General features: G+C 55.4%; 2 protein-coding genes across 12 annotated transcripts in view; one reads left to right on the plus strand and one right to left on the minus strand.

Moving 5' to 3' along the window:
• The window catches only part of TMEM120B (transmembrane protein 120B), a 43,370-nt gene extending 39,350 nt beyond the window's left edge, over positions 1-4,020 (plus strand). Inside the window, exon 12 of the mRNA XM_065903767.1 lies at positions 465-4,020. Coding sequence (XP_065759839.1) covers positions 465-578 — 114 coding nt within the window. The 3' untranslated portion in view covers positions 579-4,020. The remainder of the gene's footprint in view (positions 1-464) is intronic.
• Positions 2,064-26,214, minus strand: RHOF (ras homolog family member F, filopodia associated). 11 transcript variants are annotated; one of them, XM_065903770.1, is made up of 12 exons: positions 25,836-26,214; positions 25,375-25,526; positions 23,983-24,087; positions 23,835-23,871; positions 21,912-22,011; positions 18,191-21,477; positions 17,663-17,790; positions 15,737-17,043; positions 15,341-15,428; positions 5,096-5,205; positions 4,872-5,006; positions 2,064-3,594 (listed from the first exon to the last, which is right to left on the minus strand). In XM_065903770.1, exons 8-12 carry the CDS (start codon positions 15,866-15,868, stop codon positions 3,430-3,432), a joined length of 630 nt encoding a protein of 209 aa, XP_065759842.1. In that variant the 5' UTR covers positions 15,869-17,043; positions 17,663-17,790; positions 18,191-21,477; positions 21,912-22,011; positions 23,835-23,871; positions 23,983-24,087; positions 25,375-25,526; positions 25,836-26,214; the 3' UTR covers positions 2,064-3,429. The 11 variants fall into 11 exon arrangements, with proteins under 11 accessions (XP_065759842.1, XP_065759844.1, XP_065759843.1 ...); XM_065903772.1 differs by having other exon boundaries at positions 25,378-26,214; XM_065903771.1 differs by lacking the exons at positions 25,375-25,526; positions 25,836-26,214 and adding an exon at positions 25,156-25,348.
• Between the last annotated feature and the right edge of the window lie 65 nt (positions 26,215-26,279).

Genomic DNA, 26,279 nt, shown 5'->3' on the forward strand with positions numbered 1-26,279 from the left:
GAGCCGCTTGGGGAGAATTCTTTCCCCGGGCCCCCCCCTGCTCTGTGGGGACCTGCAGTAGAGAGCTCACTGCTCTGGGGGCCTAGAAGACTGGGGCAGGAAATCTGGGGGTCCCTGGGAGCTCCTGAGAGGTCTGAGAAACACCAAGGAGGTTTGCACTGGGGGTCGGGGGGTGAGGGGGGAGCCCCCTAGGACACTGCCTGACCCAGAGGACTTACACCTCTCACCCAGCTGGCTCAGATCCCTGCCTTCTGCTGGCAAACCTTGCAGTTCTCAGGGAGCTTGTGCTTAGGGCTTCTGAGGTCCCAGGGGACACTGGTGTGTGTGTGGAGTTGCGGGGGGCAGCTGTCATTTCAACAAGGAGAGCTGACCTGAGCGGGTGCTGGCCTCTGCCTTCTCTCCCTTCTGTTCTCTGCCTGCCTCCCCAACCTCGGGGCGCCCCCTCCTATGCACCACCCCCCCAGGTGTTCGTGTTGGCGCTGACGTTCCTCGTCCTTTTCCTCGGCAACTTCCTGACCACACTCAAAGTCGTGCACACCAAACTCCAGCAGAACAGAAGCAAGGCCAAGAAGCCGTGAGCCGCGGGGCCGGCGCCCCTCGAGACCCCGGACTTTTGAGACTGCAGGGGATCCCAGGCGGCGTCCTTGCTGCCCATCTCCTCCCCAACAGCGCCAGTGACCACTGGCAGCGGTGACCTCAGGGGCCATTGCATCGCTGGGAGCAGGGCCGAGGCCCGGTCCCCAGCTGGACAAGAGGAATGTGACCCCAGCCTGTCGGCGCAGTATTAGCCGGCCCCAGCCTCCCTATTTATGACATATTTAATATCGCCTGCCCCCTTCTCTAGAATCTGCTGCCCTCCTTCCCCCGCTGCTCTCTCGAGACTGGGTTAGTCTTCCTGGGAGGGGGCGGGGGGAACTAAGCCTCAGGGACCCCCTCTGTTCCCCATCTTGTCACTGAGCCCCTCAGGTTTGGGCTTCGGACGTGCCTCGCTGGGGTTGGAGCCTCCCGCCCGCCCCGGGTGCCGCTTCTGCTGTGAGCTCCGGCGCCCTCGGGGTGTTTCAGTTCTCAGAGAACCACTGTCGGGTCTGTGCCTCCTGCTATTGTGCTTCCCAAGTCTCCCGCTCGCTGGCCGCCAGGGCTTGGCCTGAGGCAGGGGAGTTCTCTGAGGGTCACCACCAGAGGGCACCCCTGCACTGTTTGGCTGGTTTGAGGGCGTGTTTCCCTCCCACCGCCCCTGCCCTGGACAATGTTTGGGTCCACTCTTGTGGGGGGGGGGTTGCTTCCTGACCCCCACTCCTCAGCCCACCTTCCCAGATTCATGCAGTGAGTAACTCAGGGAGTGGAGACAAGATTCAGCTTTGGCTGGGACTTCAGCCAGCATGGAGGTCACCCGTGCTCCGGGCTTCCCCCCTTCACCTCAGAGGTTCTGGAATGTAGGGGGGAGGAGAGTCTGAGCAGGCTCACTTTGTGGAGGTCACCCTCTGAAGGTCGTGGCAGGCCTGCTGGTCACCTCACATTAGGTTCGCTATCTGTGAAGAAGCCAAAAGGTTTGGTTGCATTTTCTGCGTTTTCTCCTCGTATGGACTTCAGGCGCCCTTAACAACTTACCTGGAAATCTCTGTTGGCCAGAATTCACAGATGGTGTCTGTAGTCATGCTCTGGCCCTCGAAGGAGTTTAAATTTTCAAAATACAGTATTTCCCCTCCCTCCAGTAAGATTCCACATGAAAAACCCAGATTTCTACTTTCCCTAGAGAGATGGAAAGATCTAGAAACATTCCCACAGAGCAGCATTTGGCTGGGCTGAGCTGCCTTGCCTAGGGTGGGGGCTTGCTTTCTAGTTTGCCCCACTACTTCCTTTCATCCCTACCCTACTTCACTCATTTGGGTCTCCCATCTGGCCCTTTAGGAACTTGGGTTTGCCCCAGCCTAGGAGTTGGCAAACTTTTTTCTGTAAAGAGCCAGATGGCAAATATTTTAGGCTTTGAGGGCCAGATGGTCTGTGTCAAACGAGTCTGCCGTTGGAGGGCAAAGGCAGCCAATGCATAAATGAATGGGCGTGGCTGTGTTTCAATAAAAGTTTATTTACAAAAATAGGCAGTGGCCAGATTTGGTCCATAGACTAGTTTGTGGACCTCTGTCCTAGACCATCCTTTGTCCACGAAGCTCTGGGCTGACTCCTCTGTTGACTCCCCTTAGGCATGGCAGGGCCTTGGGAAACCTAGGTGGGGTAGGGTAAGTTTTATGTCTCTTAGGCCCAGTGGAAGCCAGAGCACTAGGCAAGGGAGGGGGCAGAGGCAGAAGATACCAAGAAGGGCAGGAACCACCTGACGCCATGATCTCGTAGTAGGTAAAGCTGATTCCCCGGCTTATTCAGGAACCACCAGCTCACAATCTCTGGGGCATCAGAATCACCTGGGACCCCAGACCTTTCAGGAGGTTCAGTGAAGGTGTGGAGGTTAATCTCCCAGGAGGCCAGGATGGCCTTGGTGTGTGGTCTCCACACCTCAGCAGCAGGGGGCGCTGTTTGGGACAGAGGGCAGCCTTGTGACAAGCCAGTGCCATCCTTCTGCAGGTAAAGAATCTGTAGAGAGACCTGACTTGCCCAAGATCACTCAAGAGCCGCTGTTACTTTTCATCTCGGGTTTCTGGCAAGTCGTGGCCAGGGTAGGGTCACAGATGCTGAGCAGGGATCAAATAGATGGTCCAGGAAATACTTCTTGTATTTAGAGAGAGGTTCTTTGCCCACCTGTGCATCCAGCTCTGGAAAGATGGTGGCCAAGCTGAAGGCTAAAACTGAAGTTCTCTGTATGAAGTGGAGGAGGGAGGGGCCACATGTCCAGGGCTGAGGCCTGTGTTCTTCTGATAGGCCTCAGGCCCACCATGGTGCCCGAGTTCCTGGGCGGAGGAAGTGAGAAGCTGGAGGATGCGACCGTGCCTATCTCGGGGGCCCAGGGAGGCGGGTGACTTGGGAGAGCAGGCTTGGGAGCCCTGTGGAAGGCTGCCAAGTCCACATTTATCCACGTACCAGACGTTGATTCTCGTTTCAGGCATGGGCTTGGAGGACCTGTTGAGTGTGCAGAGGGGGGACACACAGCTGGGGGCTGGTTGTGACGAGGGCACTCCTGAGTGCCGGGGATAAGTGCTGGTTCCAGGGTACAGAGGGACCGAGTGCAGCACCCCCCCACCCTCACCACCACTGTGACACAGGCTGGAGGGGAGCTTGTGGTCAGAGCTCCAGCTGGGAAAGGAGAGTTCCAGAATGTTCCAAGAGCCTGGCCACAGGCTCCAGACACTAGGTCCTGGAGGCGCCCAATGCCAAGTACCCTTCAAGAGCTGGGGCAGGGGCGGGGTCCGGGCAGCAGCGTGGGCCTGGGGGCCTGGGGCCTGTCAGTTCTGTCGTGAGGGCTGCATGCCCTGCCGGGAGCTGTCAGAGCAACAGGCAGAGCCGGTGTTGTTTCTGCCGCTGTGCTTTCTTCAGAGCACTGAGGGCAACCTTAGCGGCCTCCCGGAAGACGTCCTCCACATTCTCCCGAAATTTGGCAGAACATTCCAGGTAGAGGGCGGCTTGGATCTGCTCGCAGGCACTCTGGCCCTGGTGGGGGGAGGGGCAGAGATTAGACCGCGGGCCTGGGGCGCCTCCTGTGAGACCCCACTCATGAATTTTTGGGCTTCCTGGGGCCAGGGCCCTTTCCAGGGTGTGCAGGTGGGCCATAAGGGCTGGTTTGGTGTGGCCCACGGGCTGTGGCTGCTGGGAACTCCGTCCTGGCCTCCACCTCATGCTCTCCCCAAACTGAGGTGGAGACAGGCTGACTTCAGCCAGGAACTGGGGTGGTCTGTTGTGTCTGCCAGTCTGGTGAGAAGTGTTGAAGGCCTCAAGGCATAAGGGCTTCCCACATGCCTCTCTCCCCGCTCGTCTCAGAAGCACAGTTTAGGCAACTGAGCTGTTAGAGTAGAAAGAAAAATACTTCTAACAAATTTATTAATGCCTATTCTTTTTGATTAAACTTTATTCATTTTCCTTTGTGTTCCTTTTATTCTGCCACGCCTCACCCAGAAGGCTGCAGGGTTTGGTCAGGTTCCTGAAAGGAGCCCTGCTTTCCAACACAGGCCTGCCCGTCCAGGCCTCTGGGGCGATGGGACAGGATGGTGGTCAAAGGCTCAGGCTCTGGGGCCAGAGTGACTAGGGTGGGATCTTGGCTCCAATTCAGGTTAGCTGTGTGACCCTGGGCAAGCTACCTAACCTGTCTGAGTCTCAGTCTCTACTCTGTAAAAGGGGGTGGGGTGGTGGGGCAGTAACAGTGCCTGCCTCAAGGTAATAAGGATTAAATGAGCTAAGTAATGTGCTCAGATAAGTGGTCTATCAATATTAACATCTAAGAATTATTATTCTGAGGGAATTTCCTGGTAGTCCAGTGGTTAGAACTCAGTGCTTTCACTGCCATGGCTCCAGGTCCAATTCCTGGCTGGGGAACTAAGATCCTACAAGCTGCTGGGATGGCAGATACACATATGTGCATGTTAAGTCACTTCAGTCATGTCCAACTCTGCGAACCCATAGACTGTGGCCTGCCAGGCTCCTCTGTCTATGGGATTCTCCAGGCAAGAATCCTGGAGTGGGTTGCCATTTCCTCCTCCAGGGGATCTTCCCTACCCAGGGATTGAACCTGAATCTATTATGTCTCCTGCACTGGCAGGCAGGTTCTGTAGCACCACTTGGGTATATGATTCTTAGAATCCTGCTGCCTTCAGCTCCCAAGAGGTCACTAAGGCACACCAGATGCAGAGGCCAAAGGCCTGGGAGGCTTTTTGCCATGGTTGTGCATGCGAACCCGGGATCCTCAGGGTGGGGTGGGGGGAGCCCCTGGTCACCTGTGTGTAGGTGATGGGCTCCAGTTGGGCTGCCCGGAGCTTGCGCAGCTGCTCCTTGTCCTTCCTCAGGTCTGTCTTGCAGCCGATGAGCACCATGGGGGTCCCACGACAGAAATGTGTGACCTCGGGGAACCACTGTGGAAGGGGAGGGTGGGCATCAGGGCTAGGGCCCCATCTATGGCCCCACTTCTGGAGGCAGGTGGGGCTGGGAGACAGGGCCTCACCTTGATGAGAACATTGTCGTAGCTAGTGGGGTTCATGACATCATAGCAGATGAGCACGAGGTGGGTGTTCTGGTAGGACAGGGGCCGCAGCCGGTCGTAATCTTCCTGCCCTGAAACCAGACAGCAGGTGGGGGTCAGGGAGGTACCCCTTACTTCTCCACCCGAGCCCCCTGCCTGAGCTCAGATGGGTTAGGGGTTGGAGGTCTCCTGGGCAATTGACTCTGTGTCTCTGGGCCTTGATCTCTTCAACTGTAAAACAGAGGAGACAGCCCACAGTCCTGGACCGTAGGGAAGATTACACGAGATAAAAGCGGTGGGGCTTCCCTGGTGGGCTCAGTGGTAAAGAATCCGCCTGCTGATGCAGGAGACACAGGTTTGATACCTGATCCGGTAAGATCCCACATGCCTCAGAGCAACTGAACCCGTGCACCGTGCACCGCAACTATTGAGCCTGTGCTCTAGAGCTTGGGAGCTGCAACTACTGAAGCCCACATGGCCTGGACCTGTGCTCGCCAACAACAGAAGCCGCCACGGTGAGAAGCCCACACGCTGGAACAAAGAGTTGCCCCTGCTGGAAAAAAAAGCCCGTTCAGCAACAAAAACACAACACAGTCAAAAATAAAAGCTGTGCAGTGCTCTTGCGGCGCTCAGAGATGGGCCTGGCTGAAGGGTCAGTGCTGGGAAACGGCTAGCACTCATGTAGGTGATGATCACCACCCCTCGCTTCCATGTTCATCCCTGATGCTCAGGTTTAAGGCTCAGACTCTGAAGCAACCGAACCCTTCCCCTCCCGACGTTTCAGACCAGTGGGATTGGGTGGGCCCAGAACACTGCAGCTAACCGTGGAGGGTGCTCCTGCCGCCACAGGCCGAGAGGGGCATGGTCTCTGGTTGCACTCCTTTTGCCATTCTGGCCCATGCTAATAGGAGGGTGGGGGGACTGCTGGAGATGACAGGCATTGGCCTGCCTGGGCCCACCCAGCGCTGGTTGTCAACCCTGCACTACATGAGTCACCAGGGGAACTGATGGCTTCTGCTATATCAGCCCCTCCCAGCACCAACTGAATCAGGACCCAAGCCTGGGCTTGGGTAACAGTGGGCTTGGTTTTTTTCAAAAAAAGACCTAGTAATTTTTTGTTGACAGTTTCAAGCTTACAGAAAAATTGCAAAAGAGTGTAAAGAACTCCCTTGCTCCCTTATTCACTGGGGCCTCATGTTTTGTCCACTTGCTTTATCTGTATATAAACACTTTAAACCACGTGAGAAGTAATTGCAGACCTTTGGCTGGCTGCTGCTTCTCCCCACTCCCGCCCCAAACTCCGGATATTTCCCGTGTGGTTTTTCTAAGAACAAGGACGTCTTCTCACTTAGCTCAGTACAAGTATGAAACTCAGAAACCAACACTGAGACTGTATTCTTCTAATCCAATCTACTAGCTGTGTTTGGATCTCACCAATAATGTCCTGCAGAATTTTTTTCTCTGTTTCAGAAGCAGGCCTGGGATTACAGACTGCATGTGGTCCCCATGGCTCAGTAATTTTTTAAAAAAATTTTATTTATTTTTAATTGAAGGATAATGGCTTTACAGAACTGTGTTGGTTTCTGCCAAACATCAACAGGAACCAGCCATAGGTGTACATATGTCCCCTCCCTCTTGAACCTCCCTCCCTGGCTCAGGAATTTTTAAAAACTTCCAGAGTGAGAAGTGAGAGTCTTTCAGGCCCATGGGTGACCCCCGGCCACCTCTGCAGAAAGACTCAGGCAGTGACTTCCTTCCAGGGAACGTAGAACACCGAGCCCAGGAATCCCCATCCTGCCTTCTAGCCTGTGGGTGCCAGGGTGACACCAGCCTGCCCTCTGACCCCTGCCTGCCCAAGGCCTCTCAGGACAAGCGGCCTCTCTGGAGAGCACAGACAGGCCATGTCCTGCTGGTGACGGCACAGGTGCTATCTTTCCCACTGGCTCCCCGTCAACCCAGGGCCCCCTGACAGTGTGCAGTGGTCAGGAGCCCAGCTCTAACGATGCTGGTCCAGGAGGACTGTCTAGGCGGTCATTCAGCCCATGTCCCCTCAGCACTGGAGAAGGGGTTAGGGAGGGACAGTCTGTGCCTGCAGACTCGGGTCCTCCTGCCCTCATCGCCAGGAAGCAGGAGAAATCCTTTTAAGATGGTGGAAAACCGGCCAACATGCTACTCTAGCCAATCTCCTCCCTTTTCCACACACGTCCCCAAACTATCCCCTCTCCTGACCTCTGTGAACATCTTTCTAGACCTGCACTGTCCGATAGGGTAGCCACTAGCCCCACCTGGCTACTTTAGTTAATTAACATTAAAAATTCAGATTCTCCAAATGTAGCATTGGCTACATTCCAAGTGATTAACTCATCCAAGCCACCGACAGTCTCCCGCGTCACCGCCTCTCGTGCCTCCTCCTCTCCTGCTACTCCTCAACCCATTCTCCACCTGGCAGCTGAATGGATGGGGGTGGTGTGGTGTGTGTGTCTGTCTGTGTGTGCACTCACGCACTAAGTCGCTCAGTCGTGTCCGACTCTTTTCGATCTCATGGACTGTAGCCTGCCAGATTCCTCTGTCCATGGAATTTTCCAGGCAAGAATACTGGAGTGGGTTGCCATTTCCTATTCTAGGGGATCTTCTCAACCCAGGGATCGAACCCAAGTCTCTTGCCACCTTCTGCATTGGCAAATGCATTCTTTACCACTGCGCCACCTGGGAAGCCCCTGAATGAGTAGTAACGAGTAAAATCATGCCCCTCCCCTCATCTGAAACACCTTCAATGGCTCCCTATTGCTCTTTGTGGAAAATCCAAGAATCTCCTGGTTATTGACATGACTTCCGCGCCTACCAACCTTGGCTTCACCCACCTCCCTCCTGTGCCCCTACCCCCAACTCACTACGGTCCAGTCTTGCTGTTTCTCAAACTCATCAAGCTCTCATATCACGCCTGGAATGCTTTTTCCTCATTTCCCCATCATTTGCTTCCAAACATTTTAAACATTCAGACTCACCATCCATTGTTATTTCCTTTATCAAGATAATTGCCTTCTCTGTACCTCTACTTAATGATAATGCCACGTTACGCATTAGTTTATTTATTAATTTTTTTTTTGTCTACAACCCATGGCTTGTGGGATCTCAGTTCCCAGACCAGAAATTGAATCTGGGCCACAGCAGTAAAAGCCCAGAATCCTAACCACTCGACCACCGAGGATGTCCCCTCATACACTTCTTACAGGGCCTCTGCCTCTAAATGATTAAGAGATCTTTACAACATGGACTTCCCTGGTGGTCCAGTGGTTAAGAATCTGCCTGCCAATGCAGGGGACACAGGTTCAACCCCTGGTCCAGGAAGATTCCACGTGCCTTGGAGCCACTAAGCCCGTGTGCCACACCTACTGAGCCAGAGCGCCTAGAACCTGTGCTCCACAACGAGTCACAAGAAGCCTTGGCACCCCAACTAGAGGGTAGCCCCTGCTCGCCACAACCAGAGAAAGTCTGTGCCAGCGACGAAGACCCAGCACAGCCAGAAAATTAAATTTAAAAATTAAAAAAAATTAAAGAAGAAGAAATCTTTAAAACAAACACCTGATGTGCTAGTCAGGGAACACCTGAATCCTCCTATTTACATATAAAGAAACGAGCCATGAAGTGACCCCCCCCTGGGGTCACCGAATCAGAGCCAGGCCTGAATCCAGGTTCATTCAGTTCCAAGGCCAGCATTCCTTCTGCTGATACACAGCAGTGCTCTCTTCTGCTCGGTAATACACACAAACCGGTTCCAGGCCTGACATACACTCAGGTTCCCTTTTAGAAACACAGCAGGAGAAGACAGGCAGTTGTGAGATGGGACTGCTGCGTGTTGATGTCTGTGCCGACGTCTTCCCCACCTTGCCCAGCTGACTCCTCAGAGAGGCCTTCCCTCACCAAAGTCCGTCCCCGCCCTGTCTGGCCACAGTCTGTACTCACATGTTTATTCATTTACTACCTGTCCCCCAGGAGACTGTAAGCACCTGGAGAGCAGGGATCACATCTGTCCTTAAACATCATTCCTGGCACCGGGTAGGTGTCCAGTCACTACTGGCTGGTGGGCTGTCTCGAAGTCGTCCAACTCTGGTCAGATGCGGCAGGGACCAGAGAGGTGAGAAGGTGCCACTGGGCTGAGCAAACTGGGGCCTGAGCTGGCTGCAGCAGGCTCCATGGGGGCCGAAGTCAGGCTGGTAGAAAGAGGAAGTCAGACCAAGCCTGCTCCTAGCGGGGGCCTCTCCCTTGCTGTTCCCTCTTCTAGAATGCTCTTCCCAGGTAACAGCATGGCTCACTCCCTTCTTTCCTTCAGGCTTCTGCAGAGATGTCACTTCTTCCTAGAGAACTTTCCAGACTGCTTTGAAATAAGAGCGTCGTTGCCATCTGTCCCATGACCAACTATGGCTTTAATTTTCTTCCTAGAAAGGACATCACTACCCGACATCATGACTTTTTTTTGAGGAGGGAGGTGTTCCCCATGAACACATAAGACCCTGAGATGGGGGCCATCTCTGTACACGTCACTGTTACATCAACGGGTACACATACAAGCTCAGTAAACATTTGGGGGAATGAAAGAACAAACAAATGAGTGGGTGAATAAAGTGTAATGATAATTTCTATGGCTTTCAGGCTTGCAAGGGCATTTCATGTCCATCACCTGTGTTAAAAATTTTTTTGGCTGCGTTGCTCGGCTTGCAGGATCTTAGTTCCCCGACCAGGGATCAAACTCGTGCCCCCCCACCCCCACCCCACCCTGCTTCAGTGGAAGGATGGATTCTTAATCACTGGACCTTCAGGGAAGTCCCCCCTGTGTTAATTTAAGCAGTCACCTCAGGAGGGAAGCTGGGTGGGGCAAATTCTTCCTGTTAGGAGCCCACGTGGCTGGGGGTGATTTCAAGGTCATAGATAGGTTTCCCATGAGCTGAAGCACCAACTCAGTCCCAGTTCCAAGGTCAGCTGCCAGCCCAGCCACTCTAAAAACTCCAATCCTCCCAGGAAGCCTTTCAATTGGGAATTCATCTCTGGGCCTCAGTTTTCTCATCTGTGAAATGGACATGTGAGGAGTAGGTGGGGCTGTGATAATAATAGTGAAAATGGTTAGTGTCAACAGTATTAACGGCAGTGCTCACTCATCACATGCCAGGCCCCATTCAAAGCCTTTTGTATGCATAGACTCATCAATCTTCACTATGATTCCTCACTACTGGCAATTGGGTTTTTGGGGTTTTTTTTCTTTTTTTTGGTCTCATCACATGGCTTTGTGGGATCTCCACCCCCCAACCAGGAATCGAACTCAGGCCATTGGCAAATGAAAGCTTGGAGTCCTAATCAATGGACCGACAGGGAATTTCCACTACTGGCTATTGTTACCCTCAATTTACAAATGCAGAAACTGAAGCAGAGAGAGGTGAAGTGACTTGCCCAACATCACACAGCCAAAAGGAAGGTTCATAAAGGATAGAGGACCATAGGGAGGGCTACTGGGGTGCTTTTCTCTCAGGGCACCCAGAGGATAGGAAGCTGTCCTTATTCTACAAGCCCCAGCCCTGACCAGGTGAAGAAAAGGCTGCCAACAAGGGAGGAACTCTGGGAGAGGATGGGTAGCAAGCCCAGATCTCAGCACCTCCTCTGGGTTGCCTTCTTGGCTTGACCGTGTCTGGATCAGCATCCCCAGGGGTCAGCATGCAGGGACCAGGCCCGCAGAGGATGGACTTGCAGGTGCTGCCAGACTCGTTTCTCTGGGAGTGGAGTATCCTGGACACCATTCCCGTATGAATCAGGAGAACCAAGATCCACTTTGACTCATGTTCCATGATCTTGGCACCTCCCCTGCCTGAGCCTCAGTTTCCTTATCTGGAAAAGGGGGTGATAACCCTGTCCTTGATCTTGGAAGTAAAGGACTTGTAGGCTGAGCAATGCTGGCCAAAGGTGTGGTTACTATTGAAACAGAAATTCACATGGGACAAGGGCCTGGGTAAAGGATTCTAACCCCGGATCTTTGGACCCACAAACTCTAGGGGGCCTCCCAGCCACAGGTGATACAATGACCCTTCCCATTTACCCACAGTGATTCCCAGGCTTAAAGGGGCAAGTCATCTGTTCAGAAGAGATGAACAGGGTTCCACTCTGGCCTCTGCAGATGGGCTTTCGAGGTTAAAAAAAGCCCCCGAAGGCCTTCCCTGGTGGTCCAGTAGCTAAACTATGTGCTCCCAATGCAGGGGCCCTGGGTTTGATCCCTGGTCAGGGAACTGGATCCCACATACCACAACTAAGAGTTCTCATGCTACAACAAAGACCCAACACAGCCATATAAATTTGAGAAACAAACAAATAAAAGGCCCCGAGTTATGTGCAACAAGATGCATTTGCTTCTGGCGAGGGAAGGTTTTCTGGGCCACAGTGCCCCTTGAAGCTGCCCATCTTCCTGAAGCTGGTGTGCTGTGGGGCAGAGGAAGTGAGGCGAGACTTTCGCTTCACGCAAGGGCATTTCCTTTGTGGGAAGCTCTGCCATGGCAGGCATCGTGTCGGGGGCATGGTCTCTAAGGTCTGGTGCTGGATTGGGGAGAGAGTGTCCTTGGAGCCACAGTAGTCCCCAAATCTGCCAGAGGACACCCACCGGGCACGTAGTTCCCAGCTCTGGCTGGGGTGTTGGTCAGGGTAGGGGTTCAGGCAGTGTGAGAAGGGGAAGCTGCCAGAAGAGGAACCCGCTTCTGTACTAGCGCTGCTGGGGCCTCCCCAACCTGTGTTTCCTCCCCCGGAGAGAGGAGCGGCTGGTGCTCGGGTGGCCCGGGGCCTGGAACTCAGCCCACGCTGCTCTGACGGACCTGCAGGGTCAGCTCCCCCGCCTCTGGGGCTCCTGACTCCGAGACACCCCAGTGGTCTGTGATTCCTGTCTTAGCAACTTGCTTTGCCCCCTACTTGTCCTACCGTTCCCGTCTCAGGTTGGGAAGGGGCCCGCAGCTCCCCACTTCCCAGGGCAACTCCACCCTGCCCCACCCCTGGGCCCCACACCCCAAAGCCCAGATAACTCTGTCTCTGGTTGGTGTCTTAACATCCCACCTCACCCCACACCTCCCCTCTCTCTGCCCAGGAAACTTCAGACTTCACCGCAGTTTCCGGCCTCTGAGGCGGCAGATGAGCAGCTAGAGCGATGGGTGCTCACAGCTCCCGCCCCCCCTTCACCTTTGAGCACTGGGAGCTCCGTCCCCCTCACTACCCCTCCATCTGCTACAGCGGTGTCTGTAACTGCTTCCGCCGGATGGAGGCAAGCAGCCAGACTGTCCTCCCACACAGACCCCGGTGGGCAGGGTCCTGGGTGTAGAGAAATTGTGCTTCCCAGGGGCCACCCCATCCCACAGCTCTGGGTACCACTGGTTGGTTGGAAAGATGCTTTCTCCTTTCCTCCACCCCTCACCTTGGGTCTGGCCCGTCTGGTTCTAGAACCTTCTACAGCAACCTTTACTGGACTCATCTCCACCTTGGCCACTCCCATCACCCTCTCAGTATCTATCTTCCTCTAGTTGGTCACCTGGCCATCTTTTCTGCCACTTTCGCCTGATATCCGTCAACCCCAAAGGCAGCGACCAATCTCACCATCTTTATCACAAAGGACCTTCTCCAGAGATCTCTATGTACCCAGGATTCTTCTTCATTCATTCGTTCCACAAGCCTTGCTCTGGGACAAGTGCTGTGCTGGGCACTGGCATGTGGAAGAGGAATGACCCAGCCTTTCCTTCACGTTCCTCTAGATGATGGGGCTTTCCAAGACACAGCAAGACACTCTTGAGGGAGCAGCCACATCTCTCCCTACTAGAATATCTCTCCCGGGCTGTCCCACTGATTATAAGGCCAGCCTACTTCCCCAGAACACTAATGAGAGGTTCAAACCCCAGCTCTGCTTTTCTGCCGCCTGGAACAGTCCTGCTGGGAAAGCATGGGTGGGGGCTGGCACAGAGCTCTGCAGGCCACAGGTTCAAAAGAACAGGCTTAGGCTCGGGCCTGGGCCTGAATGGCAGGAGGTTAAAAAACTCCCAATAACACTCAGCGAGCTCTTTGGAAGAGGCAGGCCCTGTGTTAAGCACTGTACATCACATGATTTTGACATTATCCTCACAACTATTTTAGCCCTGTTTACAGAGGAGGAAGGGGCTTCCCAGGTGGTTCAGTGGTTAAGAATTCACCTGCCAACGCAGAAGACACAAAGACATATGTTAGATCCCTGTGTTAAGAAGATACCCTGGAGAAGGGTATGGCAACCCACTCCAGCAGTCTTGCCTGGGAAATCCCATGAACAGAGGAGCCTGGCGGGCTACAGATCATGTGGTCGCAAAGAGTCAGACACGACTGAGCATGCACACACACACAGAGGAGGAAACTGAGGCCCAGGTGTCCCCAGGGACACACAGCCATGAGAGCTGGCATCAAAGCCCAGGTCGGACTCCAGAGCATGTGGCAGGAAGTTATGGGCAGGTCATCATTGCTCTGGGTGGTCACTGCTTCTGATGATTGAGAAAGCGCTCTCCCCACCCCTCTGGCACGAGCTCTTAGTGAAAACCCTGCCTTATACTAAGCAGAAGCTTGCCAGAACCTCTTCATGACAATGTACTCTGATAAGTCTTTTCAGCATCTTCCTCTGGGTTAGGCGAGAAAGACCAGAAGTGGTCCCTCACTGGGTCTGCCGGGGCAGGCTGCGGTGAACAGTGAGCCCCAAGGATCTGAGTGGAGGCGGCCTGAGAGGAGAGGGACGAGGAGCCGGTTGAATCCTTGCTCTGACCCTCCCTGCCCCATTAGCCCTCTACCCAGAGGGGAGTTAATGAGCCTCCCCCTACCTGGGACCTGAACAGAAAACGTGTGAAACTGAAAGTGCCCCAGACACACCACTGCTCTTGGGGCCACGCCTTTGGGAATTCCTCAGAGGCCTTTGACTTTTCCAGTTCACGGGGCTGGCCCTGTTCTGGAGGCGGCCCTGCACGGTCCTCATCCGACAAGAGAGGTTCCTTAGGGGCCACTCGAGGGGGGACACACTTACAAAGTCAGGAATACAGAAGGACCTGGGTCTGGGAGAGGCCCTTCCCTGAGCCTTTCCAGGGCGGAATGACAGATGCTACTGGTTACCTTATGAAGAGGTGCACAGTGGGGTGGGAGCTAGGGATGCGGGTGGGTGATTTTGGTCTCATCCAAGGGCAGTTGGAAGACTTCACTTTATACATACAAGGCTTGGCTGACAGGGCACCTGATGACATGGTTCCACACAAGTCATTAAACGCAGAGTCACAGAGGCTGGGTGAGGCCCCAACTGGGGATCCTAACCTTTGCTCCCCAATGTTGATTCAGTCCAGAAGGGAGTTGGGGCACGAGGTAAGCTCCTCAAGGGTACCAGTAGCAGCAAGTGTTACTGGAATCTTTCCATTGGCTGTACTCCTCCTACCAGCCCCCAACAATAGGAACGCCGAAGACTGCGATGGGATCAGCATAAATACACTTGCCTTGGGAGCTGCAGGTGGCAGAAAGAACCTTATTTTGGACCTACAACCCCTAGAGCTCTGCTCCTTCTTCAGTGCCAGGAAGAAACAGAAGTGTAGCCACAGAATCTGAGAACCACAGGCTCAGAATGACAGACCACAGAATTCCAGAGCCAGGCACCACAGTCCATGGAATCCCAGAAACGCGGGACTCAATTTACAGTTACAGGGCCCTAGAGTCTCAGGATTGTCAGCCACAGATTCCTGGAGTTCACAGGCTCTGATCTGAAGCCCAGAGTATTCTACAAAATAGGACCCAGAAATGCAGCCTACGAATCCTTAGCAGCAGGGGACTCAGATCAGCAGCCCACGGAATCGAAACAGACCACAGCATGTAACACACATCCTGGAACCACGGTAAACAGAAGCAAAACCCACGGTTTTCTAGAACCACAGGAGAGGAACGAAGCTGTGAGCCCTCAGAACATCAGCACTAGGAGGGCGGCCCAGAAGCTCACCTCTTCCAAACACCCTCCTTCTACAGATGGGGCGACTCTGTCGGGCTTCCAGCACCACCCAACCAGGCAGTGGTTAACGGGCTCCCAGCCAGCGCCTCTCCAGGAGTGACGGGTTGTCTCGGTCCAGAGAGGCAGGAGGGCGGGCGGGATGGCCCGGCGGGGGGATTCCCCTCAGGGGAAAAGCCTGCAGGCGGACCCTAGGACCCTCGCCGCGCAGACGCACTCACCGGCGGTGTCATAGAGGTTCAGGGTCACCTCCTTGCTGCCCACGGTCACGCTGGCTGTGTACTTCTCGAACACGGATGGGGCGTAGTGCTGTCGGAGAAGGGGTCGTGTCGGTTCTTAAGGGGTGCAGCGGATGCCCAGGTTCCAGCTGGACCCCCACCCCTACCTTCCATCTTCACCCCATCTGGCTCAGCCCCACCCCCCCACTCTGCTGGACTCTGGAATTCCCGAGGGGGCGCCCCGGGGTGACGGCCGCCTCTTCGTGATCAGGATGCCAGGGACCCGGGGTCCGGGCTCGGGGCGCAGGCTGAGGTCCGTCCGTCGCCCCTAGTGGTCCCAAGTCCTTCCCCTCATCCCGCCTCCAGCCTACCTGCCTGCAGCCCCCCGGCGAGCCTCACCTCGGGGAAAGAGCCCTGGCTGTACACCATGAGCAGCGAAGTCTTGCCGCAGCCGCCGTCGCCCACGATCACAATCTTCAGCTCCTTCCGGCCTGAGCCCGGGGCCGGGGCCGGGGCCCCAACAGCGTCCATAGCCACTCGCCGGCAGCACTGGCAGCCAGCCGCTCACTGGGTAGAGCGCTGGGGTTGAGCGATCGGAGGCGGGGTGGGAAGCGGCCCGGAGGCGGGGCTGAGAAGCCCCGCCCTCGGGCTCGGCACCTCCTCCGCCAGGCAGCCAACCAGGCTGACCTGTCTCATTCCCAGGGAAACTGAGGCAACTGAGAAATGGAGAGCTCGGCGGCAGTGGCAGCTCCCGTATCCTCCCCTGCTCGCCCCCCATAGGCAAAATCCGATCGTTTCCGCCCCTTCCCACCCGGCATCCTTGATTGGCAGGCTGTCTTCGGGCAGGGACCCTCTGATTGGCCGATTGGGCCTCCATTGGATCACAGCCTTTTGATTGGCAGGATATCCCCCAACACGCCGGTTCGAAGAGCCTTGGTCTCAAGCGCCAGGAAAAGCCCCCCCACCTGCGCCTCGCCCCAATTATGTGGCCTTGGGGAAGTCCGTTCTAACTGCAATTTCCCCCAGAAGATAGCATCACTGGTGCCCAAGAAGATCTTAGCATGAGGGTCAAGTCTGCCCACCTGATCAGGTCGTCTGGGTGTCTGTGTGTGGGCTGGGGAAAAGGTGGTGGTCTGGCGCCCTCTGCCGGGCGATGGCATCGGCGCCGCGACTTTGGGAACAGGTGAGCGGAGCCAGAACAATGCCCCATCCTTCTCAAGCTGTCTCCCTAACCCTCCTACCCCATGACCAAAACGGATACTTGTTGAGCATTTACTCTGGATGAGTACCATCAGGGAGGCTGGAGGAAACCACCCTGCCCCCATCCCTTCCTGCACTTTGGGCTGTGCTTTGGACAAATTAGGCCAGTGGTCCGGAGTTGCAGAGGGATCCCAGGAGCAGGCGTGTACCAGGCAGGCACCAGGGCATGACTAGTTGAGAAAGCAGGGTCTTTCCCAGCTAGGATGGGACCTCTGATAGTTTCCTCAGAGAAGAGCTGGCAGGACTCGGGATCTTCTTGCCCCCACCCCGAAGATTCCCCATTTTTCAAGCACTCAGCAAGGATCAGGTAAACTTTATTTCCAGAGGAAGTTGCCAGCCTGGCAGTTCCATAAATGCCAGGTCAACGTTTTCGGCGGCTGCAAGGCATAATCTGACCACCAGATGGCAGCAAAGACTGCCCCTGGAAGCTTTCAAAGAGCACAGACCTGAGGAGAGAGGAGCCCAGATCCAGGCTGTTAAGTAGAGAGCCCTCAAGAACCCCTAGACAAATTTACAGCAATTCATTCAGTTTTTTGCAGCACAAGTTTATTGAGAGGCAACTGTGTTCCTGCTTTTGAGGAACTCAGTCTTGGGGGAAGCAGTCTAAAAGTCTGCAAGATGTGAACCATTTAGACACCAGAGCCCCTGTAGGATTCAGAGGTTGAGAGCTGGGTAGCACATGAACTAAGCTTGGCAATGCTGGCAGGAAGGGTCAATGGAAGTAGGATGGGCACCCAGCTTGAGTAAATGCATGGTGGCTGGAAAACCCCATCAAGTCTGGCAATGGCTGGGGCATGAGGAGAGAGGCGAGACAAGGCTGTCATGGAAACCAAGGCTTAGACCATGGAGGCCTGGCTGCCAGGCTTAAGACAGGCTCTAAACAGAAAACCCAAGCCAAAGCTCTCTCCGGTGACTGAGGAGGAGCTGTGATTGGCTGGTGAGGCCACAGCTGAGGCCACCTCTGAACTGGGGCAGCCTGGCCCTGGCAGGAGAGGAGGGGAAGAGCATCACTCAGGGAGTGGAAGGATGGAAGAAGGTTTTGGGATAAAGGGGAGGGCCACTTACCTTTGAGCCAAGGATCCTGAAGCTCAAGGAGTGACTGGGAGAGTAAGACTGCCTCATCTGGGAGGGTCACTGGGAGAATTCACTTAGAAGGGTCACCCCACTCAGCACACTGTGGTAACCGCTCCAGCCTGGAGGGGGAGGCCACTTGACTTTCCTCAAAGTCCTCAGACCTCAGTTTCTACCTTTTCTATGAAATGAATTTCAACTTACAACAATGACATAACAGAGCCAAGAGGAGAAAAGTGGGTCTTCCTAGCCTGGTCTGGGCCCAGGCAGGACAGCTGACACTGGCCCCAGCCTGCCCACCCACCCTGCCTGGCCAAGAGGCTGGCGGAGCCCCAACCCCACCCAGCAGGGAGCGTGTTTGATTTGGACCTGGCTCCAGTGGTGGTGCAGGGGCTGGCTTTGTAGCTAAAAATACCCAGTGGCCAGGCCAGCTGCTCAGAGCTTCCCCAGAGGCGCTGGGCCAGGGCAGGCCAGCTGAGGCACTGGAAACGCCCACAGGCCCGCGGAGCCCTACTCCCTTACCTGTAAGACGATCTGAGGACCCAGGCCATTCTTCACTTCACCAGGAATTCCTGGAGAGATTTGGGAGGAGAAGAAAAAAAGTCTTTAACCTGGTTCTTGCCACAGAACTGTTGGGACACAGAAGCCTAGGGGAGTTGGCAGGTGACATTTGTGGGGGTGAAGTGACTTGTGTTCTCACTTAGGCCTAGGGGCTCTCCCAGTGTTAAGTCATTCAGTCATGTCCAACTCTTTGTAATCCTATGGACTGTAGCCTGCTAGGCTCCTTTATCCATGGGATTCTCCAGGCAAGCATACTGGAGTGGGTAGCCATTCTCTTCTCCAGGAGATCTTTCCAACTCAAGGACTGAACCCAGATCTCCTGCATTGCAGGCAGATTCTTTACTGTCTGAGCCATCTGGGAAGCCCAGGGTGTCTAGTGAGGCCAACTGATCCCAGGAGAGAAGTAGGACCAGATACACTTCTGTCTCGTGGGGTCAAGGTCTGACCAGCACAGGTCAGGACAGGGAAGTGAACAGCAATGCTATGGCTTCCACTTCTCTAGTGCCTCGGGAACACTGTCGGAGGTCACTGCACACCTGAGGGGTCATCCACTCCATGTGGGACAGAAGTTAATGGAGTCATCCTCTGAGCTCAGAGATGGGAGGTGGCCCAGGGTGGCCTGGGAGATCAAAGCTGTCTCTTCCTGTGCCAGGGCTCTCCTCCAGTCTCGACATTTGGTAACAGGGTTGAGGGAGTGACTGCCAGAGTAAAAAAGCGGCTTTCATAACCTCAAATTCAGAAACAGCTCAAGAGGTTATCCGCCAACTTCCTCCTCCTGGTACACAAGGGGAGACCACGAGTCCTGGAGGGGTGGGATCTTGTCGAGGTCACTGGGCAGAAGGAGACAGACAGCACTGGACCCAGGCGGCCTCTTAGATGGCCGGGTGCCCTCCACAGTCCAGGCAGACGCTCAGTCTCCACCCAGAGGGTCCAAAAGGTCGTACTCCACGCCGGCGCCTGTTGGCTGATGGGCCGGAAGGGGCGGGGCCCTGGCGTCCAGTAGTAAGGCAGGTCCGGCCACCTCCCGGCCGCCTTTCCGCTGGCGTGGCCCTCTCCAGGCAGGCTCCACCGGCTGGGCGCCAGGAACGCCCCGCCCCGAGCTCGCTGGGTGACCGGTGGGCGGGGCCGCCATCTGAGGACTGAGGAACCACCATCTGAGGACTGATAGGCTGCCCCGCCCCTCCCTTCACCTAGGAGGTGATACCAGCATGGGGACAAAGAAATTCAAGAGGGAGAGAAAAAGAAGTGAGAAGGGTCCTTCCAGGTCTCCCGGACACCCCTCCCTTTCCAAGAGTCATAGCCCGACCCCAGGGGAGCGCCCTCATTGTTCCCTAATTGGTCCGAGGGCGGGAGTGGAGGAACTGGAACTGACAGTAGCCCTTCAGGCTGCTGCCGAGAGGGAAGAATTTCAATTATTTAACCATCCAGTGCCCACGGGAGGTAAAGACCCCTGCTCCGCGGAGCCCCAGGCACTCGATCAGAAAGGAGGACATCTTCAGGTGGCATAAAGGTCACCTGAGGATCGAAGGGAGTTGAATGAACACATCAGTGGCAGAGCAGAATCTAAGCCTTAGGACTGGGACAAGTGTGGAATGCGGGAAGAGGCTCATAGTATAGGATATTAATAATCTGAGCCTCACCAGCTTTTACAAAGTGCTCACTCTGGGTAGGGGAAAGGGAGTCTAGTGCCGAGTGTAGTCAGCTGCACCCCCTTCACCGGAGCAAAGAACAGGATGGACCAAATCCAGCTTATCTGGGATAAGACCCTCATGCGGTCAAAACTCGGGAGCCAGAAGGAACTACAAGTACCATGCTGGCTACTTTCAACCAGACAGCTTTGCCGGCTCCCGGGCAGTGATGCCAGCAGACAGCTGGCACGGGCAGGAGACCAAAATAACCCAGACAGCTGGGGCGAGGGGGTGCCACGGACACAGGCACTGGGCTGGAAGTCAAGACACCTGGAACCTCACTCTGACTGCCCGTGGTGGCCTCCTGACCTTGAGTGAGTCACTTCTACTCTCCCGGTTGGGGGGGAACCCCTAAATCAGGACACATTATGGAACAGCCTGTGGACTTGAGGAAGGGCCACCACCCCAACTCACACACTGAAGGAAAAACAGTGCTGGCTCCCAGCCGGCAGAAAGTCAGTCTTCCCCTTTGCCCAGAGGCTTGGCCACGTGCTAGGGGGTGCGCTGGTGAGGGAGGAGCCTACAGATGGCCCAGCCCCCACCCCACCCCCAGCCACCTAGGAATGAAGGCCAACTAATGTGAAGCCAGAACGTGAGGCCGGCACCCCTTAATCGCACTTAATCTGCCCTCCACCCTTTACAGCAGGCTTCATTATCATCACTTTACACAGGAGACTCGCCCAAGGTCACCAGCACCCTGGAGAGTCAAGCCCACAGCTGTCGGACCTACAGCCTCCCTTGATGAAGCACCAACAATGCCCCAACAAAATCTCTGGGTCAAACCCTAAGGCTCCCCCAATCCTCAATTCAGCCCCCACACTGAGGGATGGGATAAAAGTGAAAAGCGCCGATCAGACTGGGAAGCCTGAACCCAAAAGAGCGGAGGCTGTGCCATCAGCAGGGACCCAAATGGTTCATCAAAGTAATCACAAACTAGAGCTCACGTGGGGGAGGGGTCAGAGATCAAGGGCCACACTATCTCCAGCTGCGGAGCTTCCTGGAGCTCAAAAGGACAGGAGACCCCTCACGATCAGCTTGTGTTAGGAAAATGGGAGTTGCCATTACTAGGAAGCTGCACCGAAAAATGAGGCCGGGGCTTCAAGTGCACAAGTTCAGGTCCTTTCAACACCCCAAGGTGTTACCCGGCCCAAAGGTTCTCAGAATCTGCCTCCACCTGGCAGCCATGAGGATCACCTGAGAATTTACTAGAAATGCGAGTTCTCAGGCCCCACCGACTGAATCAGAAACTCAAGGATGGGGTCTCGGAGTATTTTAATGAGCCACCCGTGTGATTGGATGCACACTTTGACAATCACTGACCCAGTTGTGCGGATGGGGAAACTGGGGCTGAGAGACTGCGCCGCTTATGCAAGGTCACAGCAGGTAAAACGGCTAGCCAGGTTTCAAATTTGGGTTTGTCCAATTCTAGAAACAGGGCTTTGAGGGGGAGGGGGCTGGGTGAGATGGAATCGTGGGAATTTCCTGGAAGGAGACGAGTCAAGAAACTTCTTTCTTAAAGAAAACTGGCCCAGATCTCAGGTCCTTCTGTTCTTCACCTCCCTAGCAGCCAGACATTAGAAAGGAAGAGGCCAGCTTCATACAATTACCCCACACACCCCCAGTGCGAGCCGGAAGGGAGGGCCAGCGCTGGGTCCGGTTTCCTGGCAGCCGACTGTGCCTTTCAGACGAGGCATCCAGGGCCCTCCCCCACCACAAAACACACGACTGGGAAATACTCGCAAGTGCAGCCTCTCCTATGCTGCTAAATACGGCAGAGGATTGCACGCCCCAAACTCCTGACAACAGAAGCTGACAGGCGGGGATGGATGGACCAAGCAGGCCCAGCAGGCAGCCGATTTCACACAGTCCCACACATCTGTGTGGGGGAGGGGCCGCAGAACCAGACTAGCGGGTTTGGGGTGCCCGACCTCCCTGGGCGCCAGGCCAAAGCCCCCCAAATCGCCCTCGCAGGCTGGGAAAGGGCTCACACCTACCTTAATTCGAGGACTGGCAGAGTCAGACTAGACCTGCTTCTACTGTCCAAAGGAGGGCGGTCCACTATGGGGGTACCGGGCCCCTTCTCCGGTCACGAGCCTAAAGGGAAAAACGGGAGGGTTTTCTTAGGGCGTCGATGGCCACAAATCGGGCAGGATCTCCTTGAGGGAAGAAGAGCCTTACAAATGCCGAACCCCCTTCCCAGCTGCCAAGGCGGCCCTCACTCTAAAATGGATAGGAGTCGGGGGAGGGGGGGGCGCGGATGAGTCACGAAGGTTCAGCCCGAGCGCTGAGCAGCGGGAGGAGACTCATCTGCATTTCCAAAGGCCCGCCCAGTCTGCATCCCCTCCCCCAGGAATGGCCGGAGGTGCGAGGGTTTACCCCACAGCCCTCCGCCTCGGGGGATCCCGGGGAAGGCCCGCTTGGCTTTCCCAGGCCCCAACCCCCAACCCTACCCTCCCGCGCGCCAGTGGCCAGCACTGCCTTCATGGCCACCTCGGGACGTCTGTGGCCTGCGTGAGGGCCTCACGCTCAAAGCAGGGGACAAAAGGGGCCCACCCGCCCTTCGGGCTCTGTTATCAAAAAGGGAGGTTAGGAAAAAAAAAAGGAGGGGGGGCGGTTAGGGGGCCAAACGTGGGCGCCGAGGCTCGAGTGGGCAGCAGGGAGGGCCTGGGGTCAGAGCAGGGCCGCGGGGGGGGAAACTCCGCAGCCTCTAGAGCAGCCCTTCGGGGTCAGGGGGCGGCCTCGAGCGGCCCCGTGGCCCTCTGCTACTGGCTCCCGGACGGGAGGAAAGAAGAAAGGCCCCGCCCGGGAGCGAGGCCTCGTGCCCGCGGGGGCTCCTGAGTAGGGCGCGGGGTCCAGGGAGGCTGCGGAGCCCGCTGTCTTCGTCTAAGCTTCCCCGGCCCGGGGGCATACCCCCAGGCAGCGGCCTGGAACGCGGGCGGCGGCCTCCCCTCCCCTCCCCTTCCCCCTCGCTCCGGCCCCGCCGCCTCCTTCCCTCCTCCCGCCTGGCGCGCGGCGGCCGCCACCGCCCGAGCCGCGGGCGGCGCGCGCGAAATGGCGCCCGTCTGGCCGCCTCGCCCCGCGGATGCGAGCGCGGGAGCCGCGGCGCGCGACGCCCCCCAAGGCCCGCGGCCCCCGAAACGGCCTCGGAGACCAATCCCAGACTCGGGGCGCTGTGCCCTGCGGACTCTCGGGGCTCGGCCCGGCCGACGGACCGCCGCCTGCTCCGGGCTCCCAACGACAAGCGGGGAAGGAGGGAGGAAGGAAGAGAGCGGCCGCCATTAGCCACCCCGCAGGCCAGCCCTGGCTACGGCCCCAGCCTCGGCCCCAGCCCAGCCGGCGGCTCTGCTCCGAACCTGAAAATAAAACTCGTGTTTGCGAGGGAGGAGCGAGCGCGGACGGGAGCACAGGCAGCGCTCGGGCTGCAAAGCGGGAGAGATGCTGCGTCATGGTGCCAACATGGACGCCGGCCTTTTGTCCTTTTTTGCTTAGGAAGCGCAGGCGCGCCCAGGAGCCCCGAAAAGCCGGCTTCAGAGGGCGAGACCCCCACCATCAAAAGGAAAAGAGGCCTCAAGTCCGGAAGGAGAGGCTTCCTCAGCTTTTGTGACCCCCTTCCCCAAAGCACTTCAATTTCTTCTCCCTATCAAGGCTCAAACCTAGAAAAGCGAGGGGGAACTAGCGCAGGCGGCTCCACGGATGCCCCAAGTCGCTGGGGAGACCTTCCTCTTGCCTCCTAGGCAAAAGGGGCAAAGGGTCTGAAGAGCCCTCCTCGTGCTCCCAACCCTCCCCCATCCGGCTGCCAAACATGAAGCTCCAGAAACCTCCTTCTCCCCTCACCTCCTAAACATTTGCAGCGCTTGGCCTTCTCGAAAAAACATTTCCTCGAAGGGGCAAAAGACACTTTGTTTTTTTCTACTTACCCGCTCAGCCCGGTGCCATGGAGTCTGGAAGATCAAGCTGGGCGGAGGTTTTGGAGGTGTTATTGTGGGGGAAAAAAAAAATCTTTTAGGGAGATTGTTTAGTTGGAAATATTTGGGGTAATGGTGGTGTCTTTTTTGTTGTTGTTACCTTTTTAAAGTTACACTCTCATGGCATTTTCTGCTCCTTCCACTTCTGCAAACTTTCCAGGGTTGGGTTGGCAAAAGGCGGCTTCGTTGAGGACTGTTTACTGCTCTGGATATAGCAATGGTGTGACCGTCATTAAGAGACAAAAGGCGAAAATACACAGTCAAATCAAACAAAAGGCAAAAGACGCACCGGCCATCCCAACCACCATAGAAACTACCCCCGAGTTAACGATGGTGTTTGGCTCGAACCAGCTAGGACTTGTTTTCCAGTTTTAATCTAGTTTCCTGTGACGGCTTTAGTCTCTTTACACAAAGAGGTCTTCCTTTCCCTCACACCTCCCCTTCCCCAACAAAGACGAGAAAAACAGAGTCTGTTTTTCTTCAAATAGATAGATTTTCAAAGAAAGTGTACCTGTTACGGGGAAGAAAGCTGACTAGCATTTATTGCTGTAAACATTTTCAAAAGCTTAACTCTAAAACCTAGCTTTATAAAAGCAAAATCGTCTAAAAGCATTTTAACTGGCTTATGCTAGACAAGATCGACAAAGACATACATGCAGATGAAGGTTCAGAAAATTAAGGACATCTCAGCAACATTAACATGAAAACTGCACTGCGTAAGGACAGAATGGATTGGGTACTTACAATGTAAAAGGTTTTTAAAAACTTAAGAGTAACGACTGCTTACAATTTTTTGTTGCTGCCATTTCGCTAATCCTAAAACTATACATTTAAAACATTACCTTGTTAAAAAGAGAGCAGAAGGAGTTAATAAGATGGCCAGTTTTAAGTGTTTAATAGAGGAAACTACATATATAAAAATTTATTGTTCAGTTAAGAGAATACAGATTAAGACAGCTCCAAGCCCCCACCCACCCACCCAAGAAAAAAAAAAAGAGGAAAAAAAATTAAATATGTCATTTACTTAGGTTTTTTGGAATTCAAAATTGTTAAACTGCTGACATTAATGGTGTGCTATGACCTAGTTATACAAGACAAAGATGGATTCCAAGTCATAAGGAAAAATCCAGATCTTTTTAAAGTCTTCTTCATTCTTCCAATTTTGAGTCCTTTAGCTTGTTGACAAATGTTAAACACAACACTGAGGCGTCCTGAACGGGATGGTGGAGTCAAAGGAAAAACATTCCCCATTTGCAACAAAGGAAAAACCCACTTGGCCATTTAATTCCATTGCAGAAAAATGGCTCCCCTCATCTGTTGGCCTCTCCTTGGTGTCTGATGAAGGATGTTTTGAGATCAGCGTCTAATAACTCAAGCCCTATAGAAGCCGCGCGCTGATTGGCTGCCGCGCCCGGCCGCCCTGCTCCAGCCAATTACCTACCCACGGCCAAATTACAAACCCCGAAAAGAGCCCCAATATGAAATACACTACCACGAAGCCCCAGCGAGGCGGCTCCCTCTCCTCGGCCGCCAGACTGGAGAGGTAGAGGGGGCTGCAAACCCGTCCTCGCGAAGCCCGAGAGCCTCGGAGTTGAACTCACAAAATGGAAGCCGCGCGCTGATTGGCCGCCGCCACTCCCGGACCTTTAATAAAGAAAGGGGAAGGAAAGATAAATGCAAAAAAGGGGGACTCGCTCCTCTGCCGGTGGCTGGAGGAAAGGCGGGGGGGGGGGGGGGGGTGCGGAGGGAGAAGCATGTGTTCACGACAATTACAAGGGCATTCCTCTCCAAAAATAAAAACAGCAAGAAGCTTCTATCACCCAGGTCCAGGCCAGGGTTGCTTCCTCCCAGGAATGTAAATGCTAATTTGGTTAAAATCCTGGTTTCCCCTCCCCAGCTCAGCTCCGGGGGGAGGGGGTCGCGGGGCAGAAGAGGAAGCCGTAGCCGAGATACCTCGATTGCAACTTGTCTTGGGGCCGCCTTGCCGCCCCTCACGGCTCTCACGGCTCCAGCCGTCCAAACACACAATCATACACCCCAAAACCCAGCCCTTTCCCTTGGGCCCCCACGCGTCCACCTCCGGTCTTGGCAGTTTGGAAACAGTTTTTGAGGCCCGAGGCGCAAGCCGCGGCTCGGAGGGTAGCCCCAGCCGCGGGAGGTAGAGCCCGGGGAGACCCCCCCATCCCCCGCCGCCAAGCCCCCCACCTAAGTCCCAGCAGAATAAATAAATTAAAAGGCCTTCCCCCGGGGAGGGGGGAGGCAGTGTGGGAGCGCGCGAGTGAGGGGTGGGGGGCCGCTGGGGCCCGGGGCTTTGGCGGCGCAGCTGCCGCCGCCGGGAGAGTGCCTGGGGAAGCGGCGAGGAAGGAGAGGGGAGGAGGAAGAGGAGGAGGAGGAGGA

This window comes from Muntiacus reevesi, chromosome 13, assembly GCF_963930625.1.
Source record: "Muntiacus reevesi chromosome 13, mMunRee1.1, whole genome shotgun sequence".
Taxonomy (NCBI): Eukaryota; Metazoa; Chordata; class Mammalia; order Artiodactyla; family Cervidae; genus Muntiacus; species Muntiacus reevesi.